The sequence below is a fragment of the Eptesicus fuscus genome, chromosome 12, assembly GCF_027574615.1.
Source record: "Eptesicus fuscus isolate TK198812 chromosome 12, DD_ASM_mEF_20220401, whole genome shotgun sequence".
Taxonomy (NCBI): domain Eukaryota; kingdom Metazoa; phylum Chordata; class Mammalia; order Chiroptera; family Vespertilionidae; genus Eptesicus; species Eptesicus fuscus.
In genome coordinates, this window is record NC_072484.1 from 59,620,725 (window position 1) to 59,643,720 (window position 22,996).

Sequence of the window (22,996 nt, forward strand, 5' to 3'; positions counted from 1 at the left end):
GAAATCTGTAGTTCTGAAGTTTCACAAGTATCTGCCCTTTATTTCATTCATTCTGGTCACAAATCAGTGATTCTTTTTCCATCTGAGAACCGTTTTCTCTCTTCAGTTTTTGGGGATTGTCTTCTGTTATGTCTTCATTTTTCCCACATTTTCTATGTCCCACCCCTCTAGAACACAGATTAAATGGTTGTTACTTTGCTTGAATTGGATTTCAATATCCCACAATTTTTTATCATGTTAGTTTATTTGCTTTGTGTTCTAGATTTCTTCTTTATGTTCAAATTAGTAATTTTTTCTTGGTTGTTATTGTATTATTTTTAGCTGGTCTCAAGCTTTTTATAAATTTTAGCAAGATTATCCTTATTTCCCAAGAACGACTTTTTTTTGTCTCTGATGTACTCAGTAGTATAGGTAGGTATAGGTTCTTAACTCATAGCAGTGATCCATAAATCACTGTGAAGATAAGAATTCAGTTATTGTAAGGAATCAAATTATTCTGATGTGTTCCTTTTAATGAGGTATAATTCACAAACAATAACTGCATACACTTTAGGTATATAATTAAGTTGTTTTAACAAATGTTTGCACCCAAGCAACCACAATCAGCCAAAATATTGAACATTTCTATCCTCCAGAAATTTCCCTTAGACCCTTTTCAGTCTATTGTCCTCCCACTCCTGCAGAGGCGAGCCTGGTTGTGATTTCTAATACCCGTATTTTCCGGTGTATAAGACGACTGGGCGTATAGAAGATTTTCCTGGGTTAAAAAGTTGTCTTATATGCCGGAAAATACGGTACCTTAAGTTGGTTTCACCTTTCATATAAATGGAATCTATACTAATAAAAGAGTAAGGTGCAAATTGACCGTACCTTTGTGATGATCACCAGCCAATCAGGAGTGAGAATGTAAATTAACCCAACAAAGATAGCAGCGATGCAGGCGTTCTATAACACCTCAGCTGCTCCGGGCCTCTGGGCAGCCTGGGAAGGCAGAAAGGCGGCTCTGGGCCGGAGCAAAAAGGCAGCTCCCGGCCGGAGTGAAGGCAGTGCTGGCAGCCAGGAGAAGGAAGGCCCATTCTTGCACAAATCTTCATGCATCGGGCCTCTAGTTATAAATATAATAGGCACTTTTGTACTGGCTTCTTTTACTCAAAATAATTTTTAGATTAATCTATTTCTTGCTTGTATTAAAAGTTCGGTATTATTATTACTAATGATATTTCATTGCATAAATATACTACCTGTTGATGGACATTTGGGTTGTTTCAAGGTTTGAGCTATTATGAGTAATGCTTCCATGAATATTTATGTAATATGAAGATTTGTATATTTTCATTTCTCTTGGGTAAAGATGCAACGTAATTCATATTTTTGGCAAACACAGATACCCACAGCTCCATCAATCGTAGCTCTTAAAATCAACAAGGACTAATTGCATAAATAAAGAATAACTAAATTGTATTGCTTTTTTTTTTTTTTTTTTTTTAATATTTTTATTGAGGTATTATATGTGTACATATCTTACTATTACCCCCCCCCCACCCCACACCCACACATGCCCTCCCCCCCCAGAGTTTTGCGTCCATTGTTTATGCTTATATGCATGCATACAAGTCCTTCGTTTGATTTCATAACTCCCCCACCTTTCCCAAACTTTCCCCCTGTACTTTGAAAGTCTGTTTGATGCTTTACTGTCTCTGTATCTATCTTTTTGTTCACCACTTTATAATGGTCTTTACTATCCCTAAATGAGTGAGATCATGTGGTATTTTTCTTTCATTGACTGGCTTATTTCACTTAGCATAATGTTCTCCAATTCCATCCAGGTTGCTGCAAATGATGAGAATTCCTTCTTTTTTATGGCAGCATAGTATTCCATTGTGTAGATGTTCCACAGTTTTCCGATCCACTCATCTGCTGACGGGCACCTAGGCTGTTTCCAAATCTTAGCTATTGTAAATTGTGCTGCTATGAACATAGGGGTGCATATATCCTTTCTGATTGGTTTTTCTAGTTTCTTCGGATATATTCCCAGGAGTGGGATTACTGGGTCAAATGGGAGTTCCATTTTCAGTTTTTTGAGGAAACTCCATACTGTTCTCCACAGTGGCTGCACCAGTCTGCATTCCCACCAGCAGTGCACGAGGGTTCCTTTTTCTCCGCATCCTCGCCAACACTTGTTGTTTGTTGATTTGTTGATGCTAGCCATTCTGACAGGTGTGAGATGGTACCTCATTGTTGTTTTGATTTGCATCTCTCGGATAATAAGTGACTTTGAACATGTTTTCATGTGTCTCTTGGCCTTCCTTCTGTCTTCTTTTGAAAATATTCTGTTTAGGTCTGTTGCCCATTTTTTTATTGGATCATTTATCTTCCTCTTATTGAGTTGCATAAGCTGCCTGTAGATGTTGGAGATTAAACCTTTATCAGTGATAGCATTTGCAAATACGTTTTCCCATGCAGTGGGCTTTCTTGTTGTTTTGTTGATGGTTTCTTTTGCTGTAAAAAAGCTTTTTATTTTGATGTAATCCCATTTGTTAATTTTCTCTTTAGCTTCCATTGCCCTAGGGGCAGTGTCAGTGAAGAAGTTCTTGTGGCATATGTCTGAGATTTTGTTGCCTGTGGATTCCTCTAGTATTTTTATGGTTTCCCGTCTTATGTTTAAGTCCTGTATCCATTTTGAGTTTATTTTTGTGTATGGTGTAAGTTGGTGATCTAGTTTCATTTTTTTGCATGTATCTGTCCAGTTTTCCCAACACCATTTATTGAAGAGACTGTCTTGACTCCATTGTATGTTCATGCCTCCTTTGTCAAATATTAATTGAGCATAGTGGTTTGGGTCGATATCTGGGTTCTCTATTCTGTTCCATTGATCAATATGTCTGTTCTTGTGCCAGTACCAGGCTGTTTTGAGAACAGTGGCTTTGTAATACAGCTTGAAATCGGGTATTGAGATCCCACCTACTTTATTCTTCTTTCTGAGAATTGCTGAGGCTAGTCGGGGTCTTTTTTTATTCCAGATGAATTTTTGGAGAGTTCTTTCTAGGTCTGTGAAATATGCTGTTGGTATTTTGATGGGGAGTGCATTGAATCTGTAGATTGCTTTGGGTAGTATGGACATTTTAATGATGTTGATTCTACCAATCCAGGAACATGGTATGTTCTTCCATCTGTTTACGTCTTCCTCTATCTCTTTTTTCAGTGTCCTGTAGTTTTCTGCGTATAGGTCTTTTACCTCCTTAGTTAAGTTTATTCCTAGGTATCTTAATTTTTTTGGTGCGATGGTAAATGGGATTGCTTTTTTAGTCTCTCTTTCTGTAAGTTCATTATTGGTGTATAGAAAAGCCATAGATTTCTTGGCGTTAATTTTGTATCCCGCTACATTGCCGAATTCATTTATTAAGTCTATTAGTTTTTTGATGGAATCTTTTGGGTTTTTTATGTACAATATCATGTCATCTGCAAATAAGGACAGCTTCACTTCTTCTTTTCCAATTTGGATGCCTCTTATTTCTTCTTCTTGCCTAATTGCGATAGCTAATACTTCCAGTACTATGTCAAATAGAAGTGGTGAGAGTGGGCATCCCTGTCTTGTTCCTGTTCTTAGGGGAAATGGTTTTAGTTTTTGCCCATTGAGTATGATGTTTGCTGTGGGTTTATCATAAATAGCTTTTATTATGTTGAGGTATGAGCCTTCTATTCCCACCTTGTTGAGAGTTTTTATCAAGAAAGGGTGTTGGATTTTGTCAAATGCTTTTTCTGCATCTATTGATATGACTATGTGATTTTTATCTCTCAATTTGTTTATGTGATGTATCACGTTTATTGATTTGTGGATATTGTACCATCCTTGCATTCCTGGAATAAATCCTACTTGGTCATGGTGTATGATCTTTCTGATGTACTGCTGGAGCCGATTTGCTAGAATTTTATTGAGGATTTTGGCATCAATGTTCATGAGGGATATTGGCCTGTAATTCTCTTTCATTGAGTTGTCTTTATCTGGTTTTGGTATTAGGGTGATGCTGGCTTCATAGAAGGAGCTTGGAAGTGTTCCTTCCTCTTGAATTTTTTGGAATAGTCTGAGGAGGATAGGTTTTAGTTCTTCCTTGAAAGTTTGATAAAACTCTCCTGTGAAGCCATCTGGCCCCGGGCTTTTGTTTGCCGGAAGCTTTTTGATGACTGCTTCAATTTCTTCCATAGTTACTGGCATGTTGAGCTGTTTAGAATCTTCCTGATTGAGTTTTGGAAGGTTGTATTTTTCTAGGAATATGTCTATTTCCTCTAGGTTGTCCAGTTTGTTGGAATAGAGTTGTTCGTAGTATTTTGTAACAATCCTTTGTATTTCGTCGGGGTCTGTTGTTATTTCACCCCTTTCATTCCTGATTTTGTTTATTTGGGTCCTCTCTCTTTGCTTCTTGGTGAGCCTGGCTAGAGGTCCATCAATCTTGTTTATCCTTTCAAAGAACCAGCTCTTGGTTTTGTTGATCTTTTGTATTGTTTCTTTGGTCTCTATGTCGTTTATCTCCGCTCTGATCTTTATTATTTCTTTCCTTCTGCTTACACTGGGCTTATCTTGTTGCTCTCTCTCTAACTCTTTGAGTTGTTGGGTTAGGTAATTTATTACCATTGTTTCTTGTTTTTTGAAGTAGGCTTGTAGAGCTATGAACTTCCCTCTCAGGACTGCTTTCATTGTGTCCCATAGATTTTGGATTGTTGTGTTTTCATTGTCGTTTGTTGCCATGATGTTTTTTATTTCTTCCTTGATGTCTTTGGTAACCCAGTCATGGTTTAATAACATGCTGTTTAGTCTCCAAGTGTTTGATTTCTTTGGGTTGTTTTTATTGTAGTTGATTTCCAGTTTTATGCCACTGTGATCTGAGAAGATACTTGATATGATTTCTATCTTCTTGAATTTGGAGAGACTTTGCCTATGTCCTAACATATGGTCTATCTTTGAAAATGACCCATGTGCACTTGAGAAGAATGTATATTCTGTGGCTTTGGGGTGAAATGTTCTGAAGATGTCGATTAATTCCATCTGTTCTAGTGAGTCATTTAGGATTGATGTTTCTTTGCTGATTTTTTGTTTAGAGGATTTGTCCAATGGTGATAGTGGGGTATTGAAGTCTCCTACTATGATTGTATTACTGTCAATCTCTCCTTTGATATCTTCCAGGAGTTTTTTAATGTATCTTGGTGCTCCTGTATTGGGTGCATATATGTTTACCAGAGTTATTTCTTCTTGTTGGATTTCTCCCTTTAGTATTATGAAGTGGCCTTCATTATCTCTTGTTATGTCCTTCACTTTGAGATCTAATTTGTCAGATATAAGTATTGCAACCCCAGCTTTTTTTTCATTTCCATTTGCCTGGAAAACCTTTTTCCATCCCTTTACTCTCAGTCTGTATGCATCCTTTTTTTTGAGGTGGGTTTCCTGTAGACAGCAGATATCTGGGTTTTGTTTTCTTATCCAGTCTGTTACCCTGTGTCTTTTGATTGGGGCATTCAATCCATTTATATTTAAAGTTATTATTGATAGGTACTTATTTGACGCCATTTTTATTCTATACCCCTGTGTACCTTCTTTGCTTCCTATTTCTTTCTTTTTTTTACAGCAGACCCTTTAGCATTTCTTTCAGTGCTGGTTTGGTGGTGATAAACTCCCTTAGTCCTTTTTTGTCTGTGAAGCTCCTGATTTCACCTTCAATTTTGATTGATAGCCTTGCTGGGTACAGTATTCTTGGATTTAGACCCTTCCTTTGCATGACTTGGTATATTTCATTCCATTCCCTTCTGGCCTGATGAGTTTCTGTTGAGAAATCAGTTGCTAGTCTGATGGGGGTTCCTTTGTATGTAACTGTCTGTCTCTCTCTGGCCGCTTGTAAGATTCTTACTTTGTCGTTGGTGTTTGCCAACTTAACTATAATGTGCCTTGGCGTCGGTCTTTTGGGGTTCATTTTGCTTGGAACTCTGTGAGCTTCTTGGATTTGTGTGGGTTTTTTCTTCCCTATATCAGGGAAGTTTTCTGTTATTATTTCTTCAAACAGGTTTTCTATTCCTTGCTCAGTTTCCTTTCCTTCTGGCACCCCTATTATCCTGATGTTGTTTTGTTTTGTATTGTCCCGAAGTTCCCTTACGCTCTCCTCAATCTTTCTAATTTTTGTTTCTAGAAGCTGTTGTAATTGGGTATTTTTTTCCATCTTGTCTTCTAGCTCACTTATGCGGTCCTCTGCTTCATCTAGTCTACTCTTGATGCTTTCTATTGAGTTCTTTACAGCAGCGATGTCACTTTTCATTTCTTCTTGGTTCTTCTTCATTTCTTCTTGGTTCTTACTCATATTGTCGAATTTGTCTTCCATCCTTTTCAGCCACTTTATGACCATTTCTCTGAATTCTTTCTCTGATAGGTTGTTTGCCTCTAAATCGTTTACTTCCTTTTCTGGTGATGCCTGTTTCTCTTTCCTGTGGGGGCTGTTTCTTTGTCTCCCCATGGTCTCTCTTCTCCGGATGTCTGGTTATATAGATTTCTCTCTCTGGCGTTGATTTAAAGGTACAAAATACAACACAACCAGGCACAACAGACAAGGCACTGAACAGAATTGTATTCACGATATTAATAACCTCCAATAAAGGTAACCACCAGAGAAAGACAAATTAGGGAATAGGAGTGGAAGAGGGAGAGTAAAAAGAAAGAACAACAACGAAGAAAAAAACAACAACAAAGAGTGTGAATCTGAACTTGGGAAAAGAGCAGAAAGAAAGAAAAGAAATAACAGAAAAGAAAAAGAAAAGAAAAAAAAAAGTAAGAGAGACAAGAATGATACTAAGAGAGAAAAGGGGAACAAAAAAAATACAACTAAATTGTATTGCTTTTTTTTAACAACAAATACTAGGTGGTTTTTTTTATGTGTATTGTAAGTGGAGGATGTTCTCAACTAAACTTTGGTCCTTGTGGTTGAGCTCATAAAGAAAAATAAGAGACTGCCATGTAAATATTTTTTTTCAGCATTTCAGTATCAACTAGATATAAATATTTAGTTTTCTCTAGTTAGTATTCAAATGTAAACATCTGTGTAGAGAACATGTTAGGTTTTGGAATGTGAGGCAGTAAGTGGTGCAAACAGTGAAATGTCTGCCTGCGTGTGGATACCATCTGGTCAGGGACGTGCACATGTCTCCTCAGGTGGCAGCAAGTATCCTCAGGTTGTAGGATTTGCCTCCAGTGCAGGGAGAGCTTCTGATCAAGACTATGGGTCCTGGTTGTTTTCTCCTGTTCAACTCCCAGTCCCTCCCCCATAGTCTAGTGTATCAGAATCCTGTCATAGCAAGAAAGTGAGATGATCCACCAAACACATCATCCATGAAAACATAGGGTGGAAAGGGTTCTACAAGGCATAAGATAGAAGCACACTTTCAGGTGGATTTGCAGTTCTCCAGGCCCCTACAGTTCTCTTCAGAGTTTTTGGTTTATGATTGGTGTAGGAAGGGAGAGGGAGAGAGAGAGAGAGAAACATCAATAATGAGAGAGAATCACTGATAGGCTGCCTACTGCATGCCCCCCTACTGGGGATCAAGCCTGCAACCTGGGCATGTGCCCTGACCAGGAATCGAAATGGTGACCTCCTGGTTCATAGGTCAACACTCAACCACTGAGCCATGCCGGCCCAACATTTTCTTTTTTCCATTTTCTTTTTATCTACAAATATCAGTTGATATCCTACAGAATTCTTTACTGGTTTAAAGTGCTGTTAAATAACTGTTCCTTTAAAAAATATATGTTTTTGCCCTGGCCAGTGTGGCTCGGTTGGTTGGAGCATCGTCCCATGTACCAAAGGGTGCAGGTTAGATTCTCTGTCAGGGCACATACCCAGATTGCAGGTTCTATCCAAGGTCAGAGTATGTGTGAGAGGCAACCAATTGATGTTTCTCTCTCGCATCAATGTTTCTCTATCCCTCTCCCTTCTTTTCTTTCTAAAATCAATGAAAACATATCCTTGGGTGAGGATTTAAGTATAGATCTATAGTTTTCTATCATTTTTATTGATTTGAGGTGGGAGGGGATGTAGTGATTGTGAAGTCACCATCTTGACTTGAATTTCTTATATTCTTGTGCTTTATGTGTTTCTTTAAAAAAAAGTGTCTTGTTCATTTTATAAATTAATGCATGCCTTCTATAGAAAATTTATAAAATACAGTCAAGCAAGATGACTGACAGTTTTTTAAAAAGATAAAACTATATGTTTTCATAAGTATAAATTATATCCAACTTTGTAATAGGAAAGAATATTCAGATCTTAAATTTAAGCAAAGCCATTGTACACTGAAGCAAAAATTTCTTTGTCCCAGCTTTATAAATTAAAAATAACTTGATGCTATTGCTTCTGAATTTTAATCTCTGAAAAAGGTCGTTTTAGTGTCTGTTAAAAAAAAAAAAAAAAGATGAGATGAGTTAAGTTTGTGTTTGGCTGCATCTAATAGAAAATGAAGAGTTTTTTTTGCCTCACACAAAGGGATGTGGTCCAAGTGTGACAGAGAAGCTACATGATGCCCCTTAGCATGGACCAACCTCAGATGACCTTCTGGCATTCTTCCCTGTGGCCATTGTCCTTACTCATACAAGATGCTTGGCAATCCCAGGCTTTCATCCATGTGCTATCATGAGCATACACAAGCTGACCTTGCTCTTTTGTTCAGGAAAGCCATAGCTTTGCTGGAAGCACCCTTGGTAAATTACCCTTTCACCTCATTGGCCACACTTGTCACATGATCACTCTTAGCTGCAAAAGAACCTGGTGATCAAGTTCTGTAGTTTAATACCCAAATCCCTGGAACAAAACCAAGATATTGCTAAGGAAAATAGAGCTTGTGGTAGGCAATGGAAGCGTTTGCCACAGAGGCCAGTGTCAGAGGGTGTTTAGGTGGCTACGATAATGAACCCTGAAGGGCTTGATTCAATTGTTGGGACTCAGGCAGTTGTAACTTCATAGATTGCCACACATATCCAACTATGTACACAGTGGAATGCACAAACACATTAGAAAATATTTGCCCGAATAAGAATGCACTTTCATTTCTCCCTTTAGCCAGATGCTGCTTCTCTCAACAGTGCTACCTTGTCAGATGGGTCCCAGGATGAAGAAGGGAAGTTTGCACTTCCCAGGAGTGGCTCTGTGGTAAGTCATCGCATGCCAAGACAATTGCATGTCAGGGCAAAATTGCCACTTCAAGGCAAAAAGAAGCAGTTTCTTCAAAATAGATAAGGAAAACTGTAAATAAGATTGCAAGAAAACCACAGCTGCCAGTAGACCCAGGAACCTTGAAATAATTAGGAGGAAGGAGACTCAAAACTGAGGACTGAATATATTTCAGTTTAAAAGAGGACTTCATAAATTAATACAACTGCAGCCAGAAACCAAAGGGTGTTCTTTATATCTATCAAGCATGGAGGAATTTTATGAACTTGGGTCCTTTTAGCTGAATTCACACACATGATCTAGCTTAATTCTGCCATCTTAATACAGAAGTTCCTTTAACTGCAGAATAAGTTAAAACTCCTTATCCTTATTGAAGTTTTTCCACTATTGCCTAGCTTTCCAACCTTAGCTCTCAAGACTCACCCATGCAAACCCTCCACTCCATACACACTCACTCACTTGGCCTTGAGTAACAGAACCTGTACTTTTCTTTGTTAAAATTATCATCATTCCCACCTCCCCCTTAACTGGTGTCTCTGTGCGGATACTCTGGTGGGGGGGGGGTGATACAATGGACCAGAAGTGAGATCTCCTGCTAAAGGAGGCAGTGGTTCTCTGATGGCAAGTTGATGGACAGGAACAGCACTTCAGACAGACAGAGGGGGCACATTCAGATGTCCCCGCAGGACAATAGTTTCTCCTCTGTTGACCATTTTGAGATACTGGATGGTTGACATTCACATGCATGATACACTCCCAGTATATCCCATTGTTCTGGGAGATAATTGTATTATCCCCATGAAAATTAGCTTTTCTGTTGTGTTTTTAGATCTTCGGTTATGGAGTTCTTTTGTTGTACAGTGATCACATAAGAAACATAAAATAATGTGAGTGACTTTTGTCTAATGAGTACGTTGTCAGTGACACTACAGGTGTTGGCATAGATAGACTAGAAATGACCCATACTGTCTGAACAACTGGCTGTAAATTCAGCCCTTACTTTCCCATTTAAGACCACATTGGAATGCAAATGAGTATGTCTCATAAAATGAACTCCATTCCGCTGTACTTATTAAAACAAAGTAAGCCATTCACAAACTCTGGTAAGTACTAGAAGTAAGTAGTTGCCTATACTATGCCTTAATACAGTTGTGCTGTACCCCTGTGACTGGGGAGTCCTGCTTTAGGTTCTTGCCTACCATCCTTTATTTTCTGCCTCAGCTGGTGATACCCAGGTGCCCAAGATCTAGATGTTAGTCTCAACATCACCTATCCTCTCCCCCTCTACATGCCCATCACCAAGACCTGTGGATTGTATCATTTTTAGTAATTCTAGTGTATTTCTACTCCCCTCTTTTCCTACAACTACTTCCTTAGTACAGAAACTTATCATTATCTTTGCATATTGCTGAAAGAGCTCCTTAAGTCATCTCCTGATGTTTGTTTATACACCTCAAATTCATCTTTCCAAAGCTGCAAGTCTTGCTTAAAGCCCTCCGTCCTTCCCCCCACCTTCTAGTTAATGGGAAAGCTCCTAGCATAGTCTGGCCTCCCTAGCTGACTCTTCCGCCCCAGATGTTTTGTATGAGCCCCAACAAAGGACTGCCCATAGTTCCAGGCGCACACCAAGCAGAAATTGAAGTGGGATGTTTGCACAATTGAGTTGCTAAGAAAGTTGGTTGGAAAGGCCTTGTTTTTAAGGCTTTTCCGTGGCAGTTCCATGACCACAATTTTATTTGTAATAGGACCGATGCTAGTCATATTTTTTCATTTCTTTATTCTTTTCTGCTAGCTTCTCCATATCATTGGTTGCTTCATTCATTCATTATTTTAAAAATCCTTACTGAGTACTATTGTCTGCAAATAGGATTCTTGAAAATTTGATAGTGTAAAAGAGATCTTTTATTGGAATCATAGAGCTTCCTGGGGAAGATTACTTAGATTTTGGTTTTATTTCCATTTTGTTTTCTGAAAACTGATTTGATGCTGATAATGAGATAAATAAAAGTTCCAGGAAAAAAGAAATCTCTTTGGTACCAGTCTCCAATGTGACTGACTTTGGTTTGGTACTCAAATATCTTTTTTTCAGTCTCTCATTTTTTCTACACATCTGAAATGAACCTTCATGATACATGAAATATCTATAAATACAGGGTTTATTTTGATTACTATGTCTTTATAGTTTGTTTGTTTGTTTTTAATCTAAATCCACTCTCATTATTCTGCATCAAAATTTTCTTTACTCTTCTTAGAAGTGTTTTCTTTCAGATGAACTTAGAATAAGACTAATACTCCCCATTAAAAAAGAAATCTTGTTAGAACTCCACTGAGAATTTTATTGAACTTAAAGATTAATGTCAGGGAAAGAATTCACATCTTAAAATATTGTTTCTTATTGAGAAACAATGATTGTATCTTTCCATTTATTTATATCATCTGTCCCTCAAAAAAACTTCATAATTTTCTATCTTACATTTTTTTCTCACAGACTTTTTCACTGTTTAATTACTAGGAACTTACTAGTAATAGTCTTCTTTCATATTTTAAATGGTAGGGTTTTTATGATATCTTCTAGTTTGTTTTTGCAGATATATAAGGAAATAAATTATTTTGTTCTTTTACAAAAAGTATCTTACAGCTTCCTTTCTGAATTTTTTTTTTACTTCTAAGAAATTTTCATTTGATTTTATAATTTGCGCAGATATCATCTGAAATACTGAAAATTTTATTTACCCAATTTATTTTTTCTTTTCCTTGTCTGACTGACTGACCACAGTCACTTAAAACATTGAATAATAATTATGGAGATCTTTAGGTAAGTTTTTGTTTTCTTGTGATATTCTATTGTCTCATCACTAACTAGAATATTTATTCTAGGTTTCTTGCTATTTATCAGGAATGGAGGTTGATGATCTTCATCTATTAAAATGAATATATTATTTTTCTTATTTAAGCAATTACTTCAGGAAATTACAGTGATAGGTTTTCCTAATGTTGAACTATAATTTTGTTGCTTAAATAAATCCTACTTATGTGTTATATTATTCTTTTATTATACTATAGAATATGATTTGCTACTACTTTAGCATTTTTAGCCACTAGTCTAATATGTGGGTTTAGTATGTGTGCATGTGTATGTGTGTGCAATGTTTTGTTATTGTTACCAGAGCTATGCTAATCTTGATACAAATAGGTTGTAAACTTCTAATGTTTTTCAATATTTGATAGTATTTTATAGTGAAAGAATTAATATGTTAATGTATTAATACTAGCTAACTCTTATATAGTGCTATCTACTAGATATTGCTTCATGTGATTTTATATAGGATAAGTCATTTACAATTCATAATAACATTTGAAATATGTTCTGCTAACATCTCCGTTTTACAGATTAGGAGACTAAGCAATAGGGAGCTCTAGTCACTTGCTTAAAGTCACACAGTAAGTGGTAAAGCCAGAGTTAAAGATCAAGCAGTCGGGCTCCAACATCACCTTTAGGAACACCTAACTATGTCATGATTAGAGTTTATGAACAAAATGTGTGACCAAGTGCATCAAGAATAACAAATGTGGCTCAATGGTTATTGTTGGCCCAGTGTACCAAAGGGTCTCAAGTTCAATTCCTGGTGAAGGGCACATACCTGGGTTGCAGGCTTTATCCCCGGCCTGGTTGGGGCACATGTGGGAGGCAACCAATCGATGTGTCTCTCTCACATTAATCTCTCTCTCTCTCTCTCTCTCTCTCTCTCTCTCTCCCACCCTCCCTTTATCTCCCTTCCCTTCCTCCCTCCCTTCCACTCTCTCTAAAAATCAATGGAAAAATATCTTCTGGTGAGGGTTAATAACAACAACAACAAAAGAATAACAAATACTGTGTCCTGGCCAGTGTGGCTCAGTTGGTTGGAGCATCATCCTATACACCAAAAAGGTGACTGGTTTCAATTCCCAGTCAGGGCACATAGGTTGCAGGTTCAATATCCTGGTGTCGGGTATGAGTGGGAGACAACTGATCGATGTTTGTCTATTACATCAATGTTTCTCTTTCTCTCTCCCTTCCTCTCTCTGAAATCAATTTCAAAAATACTATATTTGTCAAGCTCTGTGACATTAAGCAATGTAATATCTATGTGTTAGGAAAGATATGAGCAATACATATTTAAGAGCTAAGAAGATGCACTTATTTTAAACTTGACCTAGTTCTCTTTTGAGTAACTGTGTGAGCTGTACAGATCTGAACTGAATGAAGAAACAAAGGAAATTAGATGCAGGCTCAATAATTTCTTTTAATTCTCATATACTACAGAACATAAATCAGATTGAAATGTAGGGTAGACTGTATTGATGGTAAATGTTTTGTGTTCATCTTCCTTGTTTCACAGTCTATCCTTGAGACTATTCCAGATATACCAGTTCATTCCAATGGATCAGCAGGCCCTGGACAGTCAGTTCAGAATTCTGTGAGCGGTGAGTGACAGCCTCCTGCTGAACTTAAGCTATGTCTTCTTATTTTTGTGCTGGTGCTCCATAAAGTAGCAGTGAAATTCTAAAAGGGAAATGTAGGTGTTATTCTCCCAGCATGCACTCCTTCCACCTCCAAACACCCTGTTCAGTCCCACCAGACAAAATTAATAAAGCCAAACTGAGAACAGAATCTTTTCCTCCTTTGCTACCACCATACCATTTAGAAACCACTCGCTTGGGTAGTGTCTTTGTTTTGGGGCCTCTTTCACAAGAAATCTGGATCTGCTTAACAGTTGCAAACAAGCCGGAAGTAGGCCACTCTATGCTTCCCCAATAGCAGCAACAGTAGGTCTTAATTTTAATATCATAATAATATATAGAAATATGCCATGTTTGGACTTCCTCTAGTTATCCTCAAGGCCTTTCATGAGACAAACATCCAAAATTGAAAACATCACTTTATAGAAAATTTGTTTAGATAATGATTATAGACATTTATTCATATGAAAGTCTGATGATACTATGTTCTGGGTCTGACACCTTTCCCTGGATGTAAACATTCTAACATGCTTATGGATTAACTTGTAAATAGATTGTGCTTATTTTAAAGTAAGTGGTATTGATTGATTAAGCGGCATATTAAATATTCTATATAATTTTTTCTTAGATGATGATTATCGGGTAAAGAACATTCCACCTGAGGCTGAAGAGCTGTCCTTCGAAGTATCTTACTCAGAAATGGTTACAGAGGCTCCAAAAAGAAATAAATTTAAGAAGTCAGATTTTAAGAAAGAAGACTATGTTTTTACTGTAAGTAAAAGCTTTTATCATTATTCCACTAGCTGCCTGTGACTTCTACATGGCACAAACTAGAATTTTTAAAAATTTCTTTGGGTGTGCATAGATATAGGGAGAGGCCAGGCATCAGTTTTGCATAAACTCAGGGCATTATTTGCTGTGCAGTGAAACCTGCCTGGCTGTTGCTGGCAGCCCTGGGTTGAGGAAGAGCTGTGAGAATATGTGTACTTGAAGACTGTTGTAGGGATGAAATAGGCTTTCCACTTGGCTGTGTGCTTTCATGCACTTTGTGTCCTTACTTACAGGTTAATGCAGATTCTAACAGTACTCGTATACCTACTTGTGCCTCTAGAACCACATATCACATGGGAGCATTGCAGAAAGTCATCGTCATAATAATAAGAAATGAAAGCTTATAGGACAGACACTAAAAATTAATCAAAAAACAAAGTCAAGAATTTATAATTTTATTATGGATGAACAAGAAGTGCTCCATACTTCATTATCCTGAAAGCCTCATTATGTCTAGGATATTCTATCCTGATAGCCCAATACAGGAACTATGTTACATTGATCTGCTTGCTGTTCAATAAATGCATTTGAGAAGAGTTCATGATGTGGAGCCCTGAATTTCTGTGCTGACCAGGGCAGGCAGCATGGTGAGCAGGGCTCGGGTAGTTTCAGAGCTAAAGGAATGTGTCTTCTAGAAACAGGTGGTCTGCCCCAGGAGGCCTGGATCTTTCTCAGACAAACACCCCATGACAGAGAGGAAGAAGAGGGCAGGGCAAGAACTGTAAGACTCGCTGAGTGCCTTCTATCGGCTTGACACTGCACTCAGTATTCAGCTGTAATCATCCCTGTGATTTGTTCCATTTTTCAGCTGAGGAAACTGAGGCCCAAAGAAGCTAAGTAGCCCATAGCTAGTAGATGGCAGAAACAGGATTTGAACCTATGAGTGTTAAACTCCCAAAACCCTCCTGGTCTCTAAGCAGCCTCTATGGTGAAGGGCACAGGGGCATTCTAGAGCAAGAGAGGGAGTCCAGTGGGACTCTGGTTTCATGGGAAGTTCCTCAGAATCTTCAGAGAGAGCTGCCCAATGGAGGACGCTTGCCCCCAGTCCTCTCATCCAAGTGTGTGTCTCCTCCTGAAGTTTTGCACACCCAGGGTACAGGACAGCCTCCCTCCCAGGAGGAACTTTGCATAGGGTTTAACATGCAGTAATTGCTCAATAAATGATTGTGGTTCTTGTCTATATTGTTGTTGTTATGTCTTGTTATATGGGGTCTTGGTCTCAGAAAGAAGATAAAATAACTAAACATTTAATAGCACAAGTTATGCCCCAAAACACATCCTACATTTTGTTGTTTAACTTTTAAATACTTGGAGTTCCAATGAATAATTGTTGATTGTATGAATGAATGAATGAATGAATGAATTGGGTGGATTTAAAACCCCAAGGAAGCTCTAATTTAAGGAACCCCTATGAAGACTGTGTACCTAAAGCTTTGTAATTTAAATAACTATAGTATTTTTCTACTTTAACTTTCCCCCCCTAATGCTAGGTTTTCTGAGAGCCAAGTATTTGTTATATACTTTATATATATATATACTTATATATTTATATATTTACATGTTAATTACATACTTATTACTTAATACTTATATTTTATTATTATCTTATCTAATAAAAGAGTAATATGCAAATTGACCATACCTCCACAAGCCATGCCCACCAGCCAATCAGGAGTGAGTATGCAAATTAACCCAACCAAGATGACTGCGGCCACAGAGCGAGCAGGAGGCTTGGGTTTCCCCAGCAATGGAGGAAGCCAAGCTTCCCGCACACCCTGGCTGGCCCTGGACTCTACTCAAGGCTACAAAGTTTTAATTATAGAAGATAAATAAATCTCAACAAAAATGGCAGTAGCCATGGAGCTGGAGAGAGCTGGAGGCTTTGGTTTCCCCGGCAATGGAGGAAGCCAAGCTTTCCTCCCTGCCCTGGCCTCCACTCAAGGCTACAAAGTTTCAATTATAGAAGATAAATAAATCCCAGATACCAGGGCCTCCGCTTGGGTTGCCAGGGGTTGTGGCTGGCCTGCAAACCACCACAGGCCCCTCGCCCAGGCCGCCCCATGCCCCAAGGGAACCCCCACCCTGATCTGGGACACCCTTCAGGGCACACCAGCTGGTCCCCACCCATGCACCAGGCCTCTATCCTATCTAATAAAAAAGTAATATGCAGATTGACCATCACTCCAAACACAAAATGGCTGCCCCCATGTGGTCAAAGATCCTGCCCCCATGTGGACACAAGATGGCCACCATAAGATGGCCAGCAGGGGAGGGCAGTTGGGAGGGACCAGGCCTGCAAGGGAGAGAAGTTGGGGGTGACCAGGCCTGCAGGGAAGGGCAGTTGGGGGGGGGACCCAGGCCTGCAGGGGAGAGCAGTTGGGGGGGACCAGGCCTGCAGGGGAGGGCAGTTAGGGGCAAATAGGCTGGCAAGGGAGCAGTTAGGCATCAATCAGGCTGGCAGGGGAGTGGTTAGGGGGTGATCAGGCTGGCAGGAAGAAGCAGTTAGGAGCAATCAGGAAGGCAGGTAGGCGAGCAGTTGGGAACCAGCAGTCCTGGATTGTGAGAGAGATGTCCGACTGGATCAGGCCTAAACGGGCAGTCGGAAATCCCTCGAAGGGTCCCAGATTGGAGAGGGTGCAGGCTGGGCTGAGGGACACCACCCCCCATGCACGAATTTTGTGCACCGGACCTCTAGTATATTAATAAGAACAATCTTTTGCTTTTTAAAGGTCTTCTTATAGTCTATACAATATTTCTGGATTGTTGAAGGGTTTTTTGTTGTTTTAGTGTATTTTGCTTTCTAGTATGGAAATAGAGAATATAACAATATTATTGTCTTCAAAGTGATAGTAGGATTATTTGGCACTTACTCTGCATTTTTCTCTTCTAAGACTACTTGGAATCACCTAAATTTTATTTTGAAGGTAAAATAACTACTGTTTCAGCAGCATGTGCGATCAGTTTCAATTTGGAAATTATAGTATTTTAAACTATGCAGAAGAGAACAGATGATGCCTGATTTAAGGACTGATAGTTCATAATAAAAAATATATTGAAAGCTCTCCGGGGAGTACCTAGATGATGTGGCTGTATGCCTGTCTCACATGTGCCTATGGTGTATACATTTCATGCGTTGCCTGAGATGTTTGCTATTGCCCATATAGGGGGTCCTTAGAAGAAAGCAGTTTTTACAGTTGGGATGACGATGTTATAGTATTCTCAGACCACTGTTTTGCTTCACATTTAGCATAGTAGTAACCTGCAGATGTTCTGACAATTACATTCTTAATTCAACATGCTCCTCAGAGATTTTTGTTTTGTTTTGCAAATAGCATATATATTTAGAATGTCCAAGTGCATTTGAGTGAAAGCATAGTAATTTTTCTTTGCAATAAAAAATAAATATCCTTATATATATTTTAGAAACTTATTGTTCAGAAAACCAGATTTGGCTTAACTGAAGCAGGAGATCTCTCTTCAGAAGACATGAAGAAAATCCGCCACCTCTCTCTGATTGAATTGACGGCCTTTTTTGATGCCTTTGGAATTCCATTGAAGAGAAACAAAACAGAGAAAGTAAAAGGAAGAGGTAATTAAGAGGACTGGTTTCTTCTGATTTTAACGCTTTGACACTTTGGAATAAGATAGTGTTTTTTTCTGATTCTTTTTTCTTTCTCAACTATTTTCCAATGAAGACAACGGGATTTTTGGAGTTCCACTTACAGTCCTACTGGAGAGTGACCGAAAGAAGGACCCTGGAGTGAAAGTGCCCCTTGTGTTACAAAAAGTGAGTGGAATATAAATAAACGGGGGATTAATAGAACCTCGTGCTTGCAATTTGCTATTTGTGCACCTGTTAATGGATTTCCCTTTAGAGTTAAGGACACTAAAGCTAAGCCCTGTTAGGACTCAGGCCCAGGCCATTTTCAGCTTTCTTCCATGAGGCCCCTGCCATCCCACAAGTACTTGGACCAGTTTGCCTTGCAGGGAACTTCTGGAGCCTGTTGACCATAAAGCATCAGGTGGTGGATACAGATGCTCTGTCACATGGCTTCCTTTGGTCATATCTGGTTTATCCAATATTTAAAAAAATATTATTTGTGTGTATGTATGTATTTGTTTTTGTATATTTGATTATTCTGTCTGAGATAAAAGATGACTTAATTTCAGCAATCTATTTATTAATCATATAAATATTTGCTGAGCTATATCATAGGTTGGGCATTTCAAAATGTGTATTTGTAATCATTTAGGTGAATTTTCCAACAAAGCTTAATAAATATAAAAATCAGCTTGTTATGGTGATTTTTTAGGTGTGACTAGGAAAATATGATACAGTTAGACAAAGAGGAATTTTGATTTGGGAAGTTTTAAAGTGATATGATTTGAACTATCATATGCTAATATCTCCCTATCATTGGTGAATGGCACATTTGCTTTTAAGTCATGTTTTTTTATACCCAACAATTTATACCAGTTTACCTAAGTATGCATTTATTTAAAAGTGACATCCAGTGACATAATTAAAATTCCAAGCCCTAAACATAAGTATTATTGAATTTTAAACTGAGGTTTTAAATATGTGAAAATATTGACTGAGGAAACATATGTTTACATTTTTCACAGTAATAATTCTCCATCTCTTCACTATCTTTCTAAATTTTGTTACCACTAACTAAAGTTGAACTACTCCCCAAACTAGGTGATTAGTTAGCTTCCAGTGGGAACAAGGGGGATGGCAGAGGAGGCCAGCAACATGCCAGTGTGCATGGGGGGCCATCTGTAGGGTGTCTCTCCTGCACGGGGCTGTGCCAGTGCCTTCCACATCCTGTCACATCTCCTCAGCACTGAGCAGCCAGAGGAGGTTGGTGTTATCATGTCCCTCCTACTGATGAAGCAACTGAGGTAATAGTAGGGTAGGGTAATTTAGCCACAAACACAAGCTAGCAAGAAGTAGACGGGAAAAGGAGCTCAGTATATATCCAAGGCCAAGGTCCATGGTGACTCTAAGATATTTCTCTCCATACCTGCATTAGTTCCAGGCATTATGTCTTGAAGGAAAAATAGCAAGAGACTCTTGTGTGAAGTTGGGCAAGTATTTATCCTTACCATGCCTCAGTCTCCTCAGCCATAGAATGAGGATTCTAATAGTACCTTCCTCAGCATTATTGTGAGGATTTAAATAAGTTGATAGATGTAAAGTACTAAGAATGGCATCTAACACACAAAAAGTACACTATCAATGTTAGTAGTTATGATGATGATAATGATTTTAACACCATCACCATGAGAGATCATGAGAGCTATAACCCTTTGGTTGTATTTCTAGAGTTCCTAGAGTTCCTTAGCCAGAGTGGTTGTAACTAATGATAGTGAATTTAGAATATTTTTTTTACTGGCCAATCTGCAGAAAGAGTTGTAGTAATCAGACCTTAAAATAGTGAGTGGCAGCATATTTTAGTGGTGAAGAACACAAGTTGAGAGTGTCAGTGCCATTACTTTGATGGTTAATCTTGGGAAAATGATATAACAGCTCTAAGTCTCCATTTCCTCATTTGCAAATCAGAGGCTAACGTTGACCTCATAGGGTGGTTGTGAAAACTTAAACAAGGCATTCAACTACCAAGCACATATGTATGCTTGGTAATTTATCACTTGTTGTCATCAACAGTGTTATTTCAGATGTTTGCAATCATATTGGAGATATTTATTTTTGTGATGTATCATTGTTTTCCAGTTTTTTGAGAAGGTTGAGGAGTCGGGTTTGGAATCTGAAGGAATTTTTCGACTTTCAGGATGTACTGCCAAAGTCAAGGTAACAAACATTTTTTTTCTCTTCCTAGTTAGACATCTAAGCTAGCTAGACCCAGTTCACACAAGCATCAGGTATTGAGTCCTTGGATACTATCACTTGGCCTTACCTAGTTTTCCTCCTTACCTATGATTAGATGTTGTTTATAGTCCTAAGTTGTGTATTCTTTTAAATTAAAACAACAATTAAAAACCAACAACAGTGAAATGACACATCAATTCACCATCAGCACTGCTGTTGTGTTCAGTTTGAAATGGTCCCATCACTGTTTTTGGTGTTAAACACTTTAATTTGTTGTGTCCCTCTCACTCATTAAGCCAATTATTATATGAGCCCTTATTTCCATTACCAGTTGCATTAGATTCAGAAATATTCTTTGGCTCTCTTTTTAATGAACGTCCTTATAAGAATTTGTAGGAATGGCCATAACCACTACAATACTCAGTAGTTCTAAAGTCCAATTCCACTTAATGTTAGTTTCTACATATAAAAGCACCTCTGTGCCCAGCCAGTGTTGCTCAGTAGGTGAGCGTCGACCTATGAACCAGGAGGTCACGGTTTGATTCGGTCTGGGCACATGCCCAGGTTTTGCAGGCTCGATCCCCAGTGTGGTGCATGCAGAAGACAGCTGATCAGTGATTCTTTCTCATCATTGATGTTTCTCTCTCTCTCTCCCTCTCCCTTCCTCTCTGAAATCAATAAAAAATATAAATAAATAAAAAATAAAAGCACCTATGCAATGTGAGTCCTTTACTTTGCTTTCTTACTTCTGTATGGTGCAAACTCTATCATTCAGTAAAAAGAAAGAGTCACTAGAAAAAAAAAGCATTTTTCATAAATTTCCAGGAGGATATGCCACTTTATCTACTGGTGGACATACACAGTGAAGAACTCCCTCCTGCCCATGGACCACTCTGGCTGGTGGACATAGAAACATGAGCAGTTTAAATGTTGAGTCCCTCAGAAAAATGTCCAGGGAGAGGGAAAAGTGAATCCGTTTCTGTTTAGAATATTAAAAAGAAATGCATAACGGCAGAAAAGCATCTATTCATTAAATCATTTTTCTACATGTTTTGAGTAATTCTATTGCTATCAGAAGTCTCTGAGTTTTTATATAGAATCTGAGAAGATGTTTTTCTAAGTGGAAACTAGAAAATAGGCTGTGTCTGTTGGAAGCTCCAGAAAGCAGATGCTGGGATGAAGTGAGGAGAAAAGCATTATTGGGGGTAGCGCTTCTGTAAGAAACGGGGATGGAGGCAGGATTGAGCAGGCTGAGCCTCAGACCACAGTTCAGGTCTGGCAGTTCCTACTGTCCCATGAATCAGCCCTGCACTGAGCAAATGGGCCAGGCCCTACCTAGCCCCAACACCACACTCAATCACGGCGAGGGCTTTCTATGGAGGAGGGGCTGGGGCAGACCAGAAAGTCCTAACAGCTGGATAGTCAACTACCTGGATTTTTGCAGATGATCAGCAAGTTCTTTTCTGAAGGAAGATCGGAGAAGGACACCGTACTTTGTCAGTGGCAGAAGGAGAAGGGCATTTGGGGGAGTTGTGACTTCCCTGCCAGTAGAGATTTCTAAATACTGGCACAAGTTCATGTGAAAGGCAGGGAAATCTCTAGTGGCTCCTTCAGGTATATACTTTCTAAATTGAATCTGCTTTCATCTCAGGTTCTCATAGATAGGGTAGTTATATACTGCTGAACAAACATATCCTCAGACCAAGGATGAAGGCTATCACTAGTTTTGGTTAAATCTTTGGTTATATTTGGATAATCTTTTTTAAAAATATATTTTTATTGATTTCAGAGAGGAAGGGAGAGGGAGAGATAGAAACATCAATGATGAGAGAGAATCATTGATTGGCTGCCTCTATATGCCCCACACTGGGGATCGAGCTTGCAATCTAGGCATGTGTCCTAACCTGGAATCGAACTGTGACTTCCTGATTCATGGATTGATGCTCAACCACTGAGCCATGCTGGCCAGGCTATTTGGCTAATCTTTGACTGGGAAATGCTTACCATTGACTTATTAATTCCTTCAAAGTGTTCTCGTAGGCACATGCATCTCTGAATCACATTGGGTAGAAGTCCCTTTTCTCCCCTAATCAGTTTTATGTCATTTCAGCCTACTTATTCCACCTCTTATTAGTCCAAAAAAATGGAATCCAGATGTTTTCATTGTTTGAGTTCCAGGAAAGCCAATGTGAAAAAAAATCTGAGCCAGTGAACAAAAACAGGGGAACATTGCAGTTAGAAAGGCCTTGCAACTTGATATAGTAAAGAGGTCTTTATTCCTCTCCTCGTTCAAACTTTAAACTATTTTTTTTTTTTTTTGGTAATTTCATCCGTTAGACTATTTTTTTCTAGGAATATCCTTGAGGGAAGACCATTTCGAAAAAACTACATCATAATTATCTTCTCATTGAGTCGAGAGGATGACACTAACACTAATGCCTCAGCTACAATCAGGCCAGTCTTGTGCTTTCCAGGCCTGGTGAGGCCGACAGGAATGTGGTGCTGCGGGGAGCTGCTGGTGTTACCCACTCAGGCCCACAGCTGCGGGGCCCATTCCTGCATTTAAGGCCTCTGATCATTTGGAACCAATTTAATACTTTTGTGTTTTCAATAATCCATGAGTCAAGCACTGGGG

At 38.7% G+C, this 22,996-nt stretch overlaps 1 protein-coding gene across 1 annotated transcript in view; it reads left to right on the forward strand.

Moving 5' to 3' along the window:
* The window catches only part of ARHGAP28 (Rho GTPase activating protein 28), a 145,391-nt gene that overhangs the window by 93,208 nt on the left and 29,187 nt on the right, over nucleotides 1–22,996 (forward strand). The window contains exons 4-9 of the mRNA XM_028139184.2: nucleotides 9,087–9,176; nucleotides 13,577–13,661; nucleotides 14,326–14,468; nucleotides 17,952–18,117; nucleotides 18,224–18,315; nucleotides 20,266–20,343. Coding sequence (XP_027994985.2) covers nucleotides 9,087–9,176; nucleotides 13,577–13,661; nucleotides 14,326–14,468; nucleotides 17,952–18,117; nucleotides 18,224–18,315; nucleotides 20,266–20,343 — 654 coding nt within the window. The remainder of the gene's footprint in view (nucleotides 1–9,086; nucleotides 9,177–13,576; nucleotides 13,662–14,325; nucleotides 14,469–17,951; nucleotides 18,118–18,223; nucleotides 18,316–20,265; nucleotides 20,344–22,996) is intronic.